The sequence below is a fragment of the Erythrolamprus reginae genome, chromosome 2 (genome assembly GCF_031021105.1).
Source record: "Erythrolamprus reginae isolate rEryReg1 chromosome 2, rEryReg1.hap1, whole genome shotgun sequence".
Classification (NCBI taxonomy): Eukaryota; Metazoa; Chordata; class Lepidosauria; order Squamata; family Dipsadidae; genus Erythrolamprus; species Erythrolamprus reginae.
In genome coordinates this window covers 174,321,707-174,332,953 of record NC_091951.1, presented here as the reverse complement: position 1 = coordinate 174,332,953, position 11,247 = coordinate 174,321,707, and the positions used below count along the sequence as shown (strand labels likewise).

The 11,247-nt window shown below is 39.6% G+C and overlaps 1 protein-coding gene across 3 annotated transcripts in view; it reads right to left on the bottom strand.

Moving 5' to 3' along the window:
• Positions 1 to 1,687: 1,687 nt before the first annotated feature.
• MMD (monocyte to macrophage differentiation associated) overlaps positions 1,688 to 11,247 on the bottom strand; it is a 31,007-nt gene continuing 21,447 nt past the window's right edge. For all 3 annotated transcript variants that reach the window (XM_070740478.1, XM_070740480.1, XM_070740479.1), the window contains exons 4-7: positions 10,633 to 10,707; positions 10,260 to 10,361; positions 8,503 to 8,572; positions 1,688 to 4,361 (exon numbers count right to left, since the gene is read on the bottom strand). In XM_070740478.1, coding sequence (XP_070596579.1) covers positions 4,161 to 4,361; positions 8,503 to 8,572; positions 10,260 to 10,361; positions 10,633 to 10,707 — 448 coding nt within the window. In that variant the 3' untranslated portion in view covers positions 1,688 to 4,160. The remainder of the gene's footprint in view (positions 4,362 to 8,502; positions 8,573 to 10,259; positions 10,362 to 10,632; positions 10,708 to 11,247) is intronic.

The following is an 11,247-nucleotide window of genomic DNA, read 5'->3' as shown; positions in this document are numbered from 1 at the left end:
TCTTTCACTGTCCCTTTCTCTCTTTCTTTCTCTTTCTCTCTCTTTCTAACTCTCCCTCTTTCTCTCCCTCTATATCTCCCTTTCTTTCTTTCTTTCTTTCTTTCTCTCCTTTTCTCTCTCTCCCTTTCTTTCTCTCTCCCTCTTTCTCTCTCTCCCTTTCTATCTCTCTCCCTCTTTCTCTCTTTCTTTCTTTCTCACACTTTCTCTGCCCTCCTTTCTCTCTCTCTCTGTTTCTCTCTCGTACACCACACTGGCAACAGAGAGAGAAAGAGAGAGAGCAGAGGCTTGCCGGTCCACGGCCCTCTGGAGGAGTGGCCCCCCATGGCCCCAGCATTGGACTCTGCCGTCGCCTCCGCCCCCGTCCTGCTCTCCAGCTAAGAGGCAGCAGCCACGTCCACCCCTTCGCCCTCCCCGGCGTCCACGGCATCCAGCGCCCGGCCCATGCTGCCTTTCGGGCAAAGGGATCTCCACGGTGGGTGGCGGTGGCTTCAAGGGACCAACAGCCAGTCCTTCTCGGCGCTGCGTTGCTGCAGCCTCTGAGGCCGCCCACCGAGGAGATCCCTTCGCCTGAACGGAGGTGGCAGCGGCGACGACCTCAGAGGCTGCAGCAACTCAGCACTGAGAAGGACCGGCTGCTGCCGCCACCGCCTCCATTCGGGCAAATTTGGGGGGGTTCCTGAATCTCCCGTCCACTCACCACGGAGGTGGGGAGGAGGCGGTGGAGAGCCAAGAGGCAGAAAGGAAAGCGGGCCTGCAATTGGCCCCTTTCTTTCTCACCTTTAGGGAGAGGAACTGTTGCTGCTCTGCCATAGGGGCCAATTGCAGGCCCGCTTTCCTCCCCGCTCCTTGCCTCTCCACCTCCTCCTTGCTCAGGGATGGGTGGACAGGAGATTCGGGAGTTTATTATATCTATTGATAAAATCTCGTGTGCTGCCGCGGGTCGGATAAATGGCCTCAGCGGGCCGCATCCATCCCGCGGGCCGTAGTTTGGGGACCGTTGCTCTACACCTTATATATATAAAATATAATTAGACAACGTGAGCATCAAATTGCATTTTTTACATAGCCATCTTGCTAATTTCCTGGAAAATCTTGATGCAGTCCGTGATGAGCAGGGTGAGTGATTTCACCAAGATTTGAAGGTCATGGAGGCACGGTATCAAGGTAGATAGGATGTACATATGATGGCTGACTATTGTTGGAGCATCAGGTGAGAATGTCCACAGATTAAACACTCCAGAAAAAGCTATAAGCGAATTTTTTCCCCTTAATATGTATAATTACCGTTTAATAAAAAAACCCAACCTGGGTTAGAATTGCTGCTTGTTTTCAATGATTTCACAAAGTAGCCCTTTCTTTACTAGTACAATAAAAATAGGGAGATATTAAAAGAGCACAGCAAAATGTCCTCTATAGAGTCAGTCTCTTTCTCTTCTTTCTCTTTATATTCTCTCAAGTAAAAGAAACATATGGAAAGAAGCTGAATCTCCTTTCAGATATATATGTAGAGGATCAGATATCAGTATTCTTTTGTGCTGCAGACTATAAAAGATGCATGGTAGTCACTGTCCACTCTGGTACCTTTGCATGCTTATGGCCATAATCTTGATTATAGAAAATGAACCATAACAATTTCTATAGTTTTGTACGACCCAGACCATGATAAATGCAACACCTGCTAACAGAATTCCAAATTGCACAAAATGTTTATTTGCATTCATCCAGTACATTTAACCTTCAGGAACTAAATTAAATTAGGGGTAGGACATGTTCAGTTGTTTTCAATCTTAACACTTTTCATCCTTAAAATATGTAACATTATAAAGACCACAAGAAGTTACCATAAAGGTAGCAGTATTATTTAGAACTACTTTTGACAAAAACATAGCTTTAAATACATTTTAGTGGTTTCAACAGCACTACGTTTGATTAAGAGAACTCATGTAAAGTGAAAATATTTAGAATCAGATACATCAGTTGAGAAAATAAAAAACAGAGCTGTGTCATTCAGATATTCCAGAATGGACACAGTAAACGTTTTATACTCATATATATATATGAGGTCAAAATAAGGCCGAATTCGACATTCTACTCGGAAATTTAAACTAATTCTCCAACTATTGGATTCCAATAGCTAGATGAAAATTTCTTGTAAGGCTCTTCCATTCTTTTGCAACACTGTCTATAAAAGAAAAAGAGTGAAATAACTACTGCTTACTCAGCAATTTAGACACCTTCACACTCTGAGCAGCTTTGGAAGAGGGTCTGATAAGATACAATTTTATAGTCATTAGCTAATACTGCACTGAAACCAGGTTTCTTTCTGAGCAGCCTCTCTGCCTAAAACGAAGGCATCAAACTCTAGAAGCCAGATTATAACCACCTGGCAAATATCCAAGAGGTTTACATACACCTGGACAGTGGGGGGGGGGACCTCCCCCAACATTTTTATAGTTTCATTCTGTTGTTTCACAGATAAAATCTCCAGAGTGAAATCTGAAAAAGGCAACATGTTTCGTTTTAGTTTTTTTTTTAACATATGAAAAAGAGCAAGTTACAAAAAGCATAAATTCAATCTTAATATAAGACATTCATAGTACAGTGGGACATATACAGTAACTTGACAATGACAATCACAACGAAGATTGAAACATCTTGTCATTAAATAAGCACATCATACAACCAAACTGCTACCGTTATTATCCCAACTACTATGGTAAGAACCACATATGCTTGCAGTTTTGTGACTTTACGTCCCAGATGGAGGAGACATCACACAGTTTCCCTTCCATAAAGGCCATTTGGGTGTCATAGTGAACCACTCACTATTAATATTCAAAAATTTATCAGCAACTCTTTAGTTTTCAGAAATGGCAAAAATACCCTAATGAGGTTACACCCAATGGGAATAATTGGCCCAACTAGTAATCTTGAATACTCTAAGGACGCAGTCCTAATATCACCAGGGAGTAAACCTCATTAATACCATAAGATTTACTTCTGAGTAAACAGGCATAAAGTTGCACTAGAACCTCTGCTTGAGCACCAAATTTCTTACGAATCTACAAAATTACTGATGCTTTAGTCATTCAAATGTTACAGCTGTTAACTGCTGGTCACAATTTCTAACTAAAATGTTCAGAATGCTTTCACACAGATACCTACAAATTATTCTAGAAATGGCACTGTATTAGGTAGCATTAGTTGTGTTCTGATACACATTCCACACAGGCAATTCAGTTTACCCCAGAGGGTGGAAGCCTTTCAGGCTTTTAGTTTGGCAAAGCCAGTTTTAGAAATTATTATCAATCACATTTTCTTTTAAATGAAAAACCTGGTAGAGATATTATGTATCAATACATGGAATGTAGCCAGGTATTTCTTTCTTTCTTTCTTTTTTTGGTTTTTGCAAAAAAAAAAAAAGGCAATTTATTTAATTTATTAAAAAAACATTTTATAAAAGTCACATTGGTTTATCAGGTTTGGGAGGGAAGAGCTAAACCCTATCGGCCCATGATTTATATTTTACGAAATTATTTGTGAAAAGTGATAGAAACAATTTTAAAAACATGGTTTTGCTATCACATAAACTTCTACAATTCATAAGCTTACATCGTTTAAAGATGCAGAAGTTAAACTTATGACAGACGTTAAGAAAGAATTTGTAAACATACCACCACCCATTTTTTCACATCATTGTATAGCTTGTTAATGTGGAATGGATATTTCATAATGCAGCATGTTGTTTTGAACCACAATCCCAACCTGGGCTTAAATGCCCCACCTAAAGTTCACTGGCTAGATGTAGCCTCCACATCTTCACGGTGGATGTAACATGAAAAGAATATGCTTCTGTACAAGGCGCCCTGAAATGAACAGGAGTGCCATGTTCTTGCCCAAGTCCTATTTATTTCTACAGGGGCTCTCCTAGGACAGTGCTTAGAGAATGAGGTGCTCCAGCACTTTCTATGCAAACTGTAATTCTACAAAAGACCTTTGTTACTTAAGTTCACAGTAAAGGTGAAAACAATCGAAGTCAGTGCATTTTTCCCTCTACAATCCCCCTCCCCATGTATCCCGACAATTTCTTTCCCCCAAGTAATACTGAGTCAAAGGCATATTGTTGTTGCAAATGTCTCTGTCTTTGTCTTTCATATATATCATAGCTGAAGGATGATATCTGCAGGACTTCTGTAAAGATACTTCCAAATAGCGTAATAATGAACAGCAGCTGCTGTGGCAACAAATAGATGCCAGATGGCATGGGCAAATGGAATGATTCCATCACTCTTGAAGAAGATCACTCCCATACAATAAATTAGGCCTCCCCAGGCAAGTTCTAGAAGTCCCTCCGTGTTGTTCTGTAGATGTACAGAAAAGGGAAAAGTTTCTTTTTAATCTGAGTCATTTGAACAGTCATTAACACTTAAGGAATACAGTACTATTTCTGTTCAGGCTATACACAGAAAAGGTAAAGGTAAAAAAACCCTATTAACAAGTACAGTGGAACCCCGACATAAGAGCTGCTCTACTTAAGAGCAACTCGAGATAAGAGCTGGGAGGGGAGAGATATTTTTGTTCTACTTACAAGCCCAAATTCGAGATACAAGCGCCAAGGAGCTGTCTCCTGAAGCCAAACGCTAACTTCCGCGTTCGGCTTCAGGAGACAGCTGCGAAGCGGCGCGCGTGTTTTAAAAGGTTGCAGCCGGCCTGGGGGGCTCGGGGGGGTGCTTGCAGCTTTCTTTCTTGCTCTTTTTCTTTCTCTCTTTTACCTTCCCTTCCTCTATTTCTTCTTTTCTTTCTCCTTCCCACCTTCTTCCCTCCCTCCCTCCCTTCACTCATTCCTCTCTTACTCTCCCCTTTCATAAGTTTCCTTGCTTCCTTCCTCTGTTCCTGTCCCTTCCCCCTTTCTTTCTTTCTTTCTTTCTTGCTCTTTTTCTTTCTCTCTTTTACCTTCCCTTCCTCTATTTCTTCTTTTCTTTCTCCTTCCCACCTTCTTCCCTCCCTCCCTCCCTTCACTCATTCCTCTCTTACTCTCCCCTTTCATAAGTTTCCTTGCTTCCTTCCTCTGTTCCTGTCCCTTCCCTCTTTCCTTCCTTCCTTCCCACCCTCCGTCCATTCATTCACCCATTCCTCTCTTGATCGCTTAAAGCCGGTCCCTGGTGCAAAAAGGGTTGGGGACCTCTGTCCTACAGGATTGGGTGGCAGAGAAGTTGAACATATGTAAATTTAAAAGTTTAAGAAAGTTTACAAGTTAAGTGAAAGAAACTTCATTATTCATTTATATGTACATGTACATTTCTTCATTAAAAACATGTCTTTCTGCATAATTTAGACTAACTTTGTGAGTTTTTTGAGGGCTGGAACCAATTAAAATTATTTACATTAATTCCTATGGGGAAAAGTCGTTCGAGATAAGAGCTGCTCGACTTAAGAGCCCAGGTCCGGAACGAATTAAACTCGTATCTCGAGGTACCACTGTATTAACATAAAAAACTCTTGGCTTAAAACAGGGGGGAGGGGGGGAGGGACAGATCCGCCCCGAGTCTTCGGAGAGGGGCGGCATACAAATCCAAATAATAAATAAATAAAATAAAATCCATGACCACGTGTCCATCTATTTAGACATAATGATTCTTTCCTGTGCCTCTTCTTGTGGAAGTAACCTGGATAATCAGGTGGAGCAGCCATGGACATTGATACTACAGTGGTACCTTGTCTTACGAACTTAATTCGTGCCGTGACCAGATTCGTAAGTAGAAAAATTCGTAAGAAGAAGCAATTTTTCCCATAGGAATCAATGTAAAAGCGAATAATGCATGCAAACCCATCTGTGAATTGTATTTGAACAACGCTGGCATTCTGATTCTTGTTCAGGGGCGGGTGGGGGAGGAAGACAGTGGAGGCTGCCTGGAGGGAGCCTAACGGGTGGATTGACACATGCGGGGATTGACACGTCCGCCCTCCTTGACGGCCTCCGCTGGGGCTTAAGAGGGGCTGCTGGGCTGTCTTTAGCCCTAATCCTGCCTTAACGGGGTCTAAGGCTCCTTTAACACCAGCCCACCATCGAGCCAGAGCAGCGAAGGAAGCTTTCCTCTTCCCCACTTGCTCTCTTATGTGTCATCCAGCTTTCATGGAGGGTTTCTAAGCTTTCCTCTTCCCCATTCTCCGTGAAAGCTGGAGGGCACAGAGAGAGCAAACGGTGAAGAGGACAGCTTATAAACCCTCCGTGAAAGCTGGAGGACAGGCGTTCGTAAGACGAGATACCACTGTACTTCCAATGAACACCAGGTTGGTCTCTAATAAAAATGTTAATGCCCATGGCAGTAGAAAAATATCAAGGAGTTTACTAAATGGGAAACAGTATCTTGTATGGGTTCACCTTCTGCTGACTGAGTACTTCATACAGAAGAGACCCAGTCTTTGGGCTAGGGATGAGGTGTTGCTATATTCAACAAGGATTTCATCTTCCACTTCCATCACTCTTCTCTCAGGGATTTGTCTATCTTTAAGGATATATGCTCGTGGCTTCACCATCTAATGGACTGAGCAGATACAGGTAGTCAAGGAAGTTCATGATTTCATGCGTTTTGTGCATTGGTATAGATTCCCCTAAGAGGTCAATGGATCTAACTGAATTCTAGATGATTCTAGGGAACATCTTCTCTGACCAAGTGCCTTTCAATGGCTTGGTTGGATGTAGAAGAATTAAGGCCAAGTGCTCCCATCCCTTAAGGAAAGCAATGACAAGACTCTTGCTTAAGGAAATATCTTTGAAGCCAACTATTTCTACTGTTCCTCTGGATAGCCAAATTAATGACAAAGGCAGTAGCATTGCAACCCCAAACACTTTTTACAACTAATTATCTACATCCGAATTTTATATTAGTTGGATAAGTTAGTTTTAACCTTAAAATTGGAGTTAGGATATTTCTATTTTTTTTCTATATGTTGTAAAGCCGCCCGAGTCTTCAGAGAGGGGTGGCATATAAATCCAATCAATCAACTACCAACCAATCAATCAATCAATCCCTTTCATCTGGCTTCAGGCACAAACACTGAGATACCAAAAAGGCTGTGGAAGCAGATACTTTTAACAGCTGGATTTTGTAACATTAATGATTCTTAATATTGATGACATGGAGATAAACAATTATGAAGAATTACTGGTATTTTTAAAAGACTTTTGTGAGGAAATAAAAGACATAAAAGATGCCTTATGGGATTTAAAAAGAGATTTTCTTTGGACTGAGAATTGGAAAGGAAAGAGAAAAAGAATTAAAGGATAATAATGACTTTAAAGATAAACTAGAGGTTAACAACATTTGTAATGATGAAAATAAAGACAAGAAAAGAAAAGATGAAGTTAGAAAAGAATGAAAGCTACAGTGATAAAAAGAAAAAAGATACTGTGAATATTATATTGTAATTCATTATGATTTTACTGGGTTTTGCAGTACTCAAAAGAAAATTGGAAGAAAATATTGGCATCGAATGAAACAATTAAAAAAAGAAGGGGGTAACATAGAAGAGAGAGGAATTTTTTTTGGTAGAATTGGGCAAGCAAGAGGAGGGAACAGTTTGGAGGAAAAGAAGCAAGCAGATATCTTATAGCAAATATATATATTTCTATTAAGAGAATTTATAATATATTTGTTGGAAGTAAGCACAAATAGTGATACAGGATCTGAATAATCTATAAATGTGAATAAACCACAATGTAAGCACTACAATAATATTGATAATCTTGATGCAAAATGAGATACAAAAGAACAATACTATTGTTAATATGAGACCACAAGATAAATTGATATTTACATTTTGATTTTTTATTGGGTGTTTAGAAATGGTTGGGGGGGGAAAGCAAATAAATGAGCCAAGATATTAAAGAAGGAGAAGAAGTAATAAGGCCTAAAACTAAGAAGCACAAGAAATAACAATTAGCTTGTAAAATTTAGCAATAGCAACTAATCTGGAACAAAAATGGAATTGATAGGGGGTAGACCCAGGAGACAAAACTAGGTAAAAGGAGGTAACACAAGTTAAAATACATATACCGAAAGTTAAGATTTAAATATAATAGATAAAGAGATTTAGAAATAAGAGAGGTGATTATGAAGGGTAAGATCTAGAGAAACATTCCAGTCTGTCATGTGATTGTAATAGAATTATCCACTTAGGGAAGGATTTTTATGGTGGGTGGGAAGTAGGAAAGAAGGAGATAAAGGGTAGAGAGTACGAGAAAGGAGAAGGGAATGGTAGTAGAAGAAGGGAGGAGTAAGAAAGTAGATACTAGAGGCAGAATAGCCTCCTGAGATAGAAAGAGGGAAGTGGAGAGAAGATGGATAAGTTGTATTGATGGTATATGAAGTTGTATGTTAAATGTGGAGAAAAATATTTGTTTATAGTGTATAAACAAATAAAATAAATATATTTGAAGTGTATCAGTGATTGCACAAGGTTTTTCTTTTAAATGCAACTATTTAAATATACATGCCTTACCATGGAAGTTACAACTAGAGCAGGAGAAAATCCCATTGCTAAATAGAAGAAGAGCTCCACAATTTTATACCTAAGTACAAAAACAAAAAGTACATTAGCTTGCAATTATGAAAACTACTCTTTCTTGCTTTACAAATGTAACATATTTTTGCTTCAGTATTAACCAGATTCCTTTTGTCTGTGGACAGAAGATAGAAATAAATATCAGCAAATCTTTAATGATAGATTTGTTATATAACGTGAAGCAACCAGAAAATGGGAAGTGTTTCTTGTTGGTTCAGTTTCCACGGTCAGTAGAGAAATAAACAACATCTGTAAGCGCGTGAGTGTATATCACTCTCTTGCCATTTCTCACCAATATTCAGAAGGAAGACTTTCCCTTACACTGGGGAATGCATTCCTAAGTAAGGGACAGAAAAAGATGTACTCCAAGCACTTGTGGAAATAGTATCTTGTGCAGCCCAGCATAACAAACTTTAGCAAGAGTATACACTAGCTAGTGGCTCAAGATCTGCACGAGACTTCATGTAGTGCTAAAGGTCAAGCAGTGCTGGGTCAGAGCTAAAATAGTTTTAATTTGTGATGGTTTTAGAGTATCTAAAAAAAAAAATGAAACGTGCCTTCAAACTTTGTAAGAATAAAGACACTGATATTCTCTTTAAAAATTGTCCCAATCCATCCCCAAATGGAAGAAAACAAAAACCAAATCCCACTTATTTTTCGTCTGACATGCTCAAAAGAAACGCTGTGGCCCAGAGACTGTAAGTCTGGAAACTATGCTCTACAGCAATCTTTTAAAGCAGAGGTCTCCAAACTTAGCAACTTTAAGGCTTATGGACTTCAACCCCCAGAATTCCTCATCCAGCCAGGTCCACAGGTTTTAAAGTTGCCAAATTTGGAGAACCCTGTTTCTGATAGGCTACTTGTATTGGGTAACAATTTTCATATCTTCACAAAATATGTAAAAAACTACTTCAAATGACACATTTGGAGGCAACACATTGGTCTAAGCTCTATGGAAGGGTGGAAAGCTGAGCTAAGTCCTTGGGTGGACTCAATGTTTTGTATCAGTCACAATTATTAGCTAGCATAACAATAAGCATACTAAAACGTTCAGAGCCTAGTTTTGTATTTTACTTTTACTCTTCAAGCCAGAAACAAAATATATGAATTTAGAATTAAGAGTGCTTCTCTGAGAATATTCAGAATCTGATGAACTCGGGTTGCAATAAATCCTGATCTACCTTCTGTCCGTTGCTGAATTAGAAAATATGTTCCTCTAGAGTCTAGAATTTTAATATTAAGAGTACGGTCTGGGTGTATACAGTGCAATAAAAAATGGACTGCAGCCACATACTCTTTTTTTATATGAATCCAAGCTGTTCTCATCAAGCAGAATATTAAGTGCTGCTTTAATTATTTATCAAAAAGAAATCTTAAAAGCGAGACAAGTGATTTTTTATTGGCTTATAATGTCCTCATACTGGCACTGCAAGAGAGAAAAATTAATATGAAATACATTTCTCTTCAGAAAAATGAGAGCGTGATTAAATAAAAATGGTCTGTTTTATCCTGAAAAAGTAATTGACTGGCACTCTATTCCAATGTTTTTTTTAATGTAAAAACACCACATGCAAACATTTATCAGAAATAACCCTAAATTGGGGAGAGAGAGAGAGAGAGGGAGGGAGGGAGGGAGAGAGAGAGAGAGAGAGAGAGAGAGAGATCATTTCAAGAATAATTATGATAATTCTTACTTTTCATGGTAGAGAAATACATAAAAAGCTCCTCCAGCAGCCATTAGCCAGATAAACCAACGCATATGAGATGCCAGAGGCCCAAGTTCACGAAGATTTAACCTGGAAAAAAAATTTAAATGACTTCCTGAACTAATAAAAGAATGGCATAATGTGAATTCAGGTGAACTAAGTTGAAAAGACAAAGACAAAAACAAACCAACAATTCCCGCCCCAACCACCAGATTTAATTTATCAGATGAACAACAAATTTTACTTTTATTTTTTCTCGGATTAGGAGAAAATTATTTAACTAATTCTTCAGATGGAAGCTATAATGGTAATATGGGATTACATTTGTTTTCTACCTAAGAACATATATTTTCCTCCTTACCAAGGTGCATATGATGCTGCAATGAAGATATAGATCATCATTCGGTCACACATATGGAAACAGTGCTCCATTGTCCTAAATTGCAAACAGGGAACAATTCAGGAAAAAGTGCCATTAAAATAATTACCTTGGAATTCCACCCAGAAGTACTAAACAGATAGAGATCATTAAACAGTGGAAGTGATGTGCCGGCGCCTGGAGGCTGTCAGGGTCTGGATGGGTGCCAACAGGTATTTATTTATTTATTTATTTATTATTTAGATTTGTATGCCGCCCCTCTCCGCAGACTCAACTGCAAACTCAACCGTGACAAGATGGAGTGGCTGTGGGTTTTGCCTCCCAAGGACAATCCCATCTGTCCGTCCATTACCCTGGGGGAGGGGGAATCATTGACCACCTCAGAGAGGGTTCGCAACTTGGGCATTCTCCTCGATCCACAGCTGACATTAGAACACCATATTTCGGCTGTGGCAAGGGGGGCTTTACCCAGGTTTGCCTGGTGCACCAGTTGCGGCCCTATTTGGACAAGGAGTCCTTGCTCACAGTCACTCATGCCCTTATCACCTCGAGGTTCGACTACTGCAATGCTCTCTACATGGGGCTACCCTTGAAGAG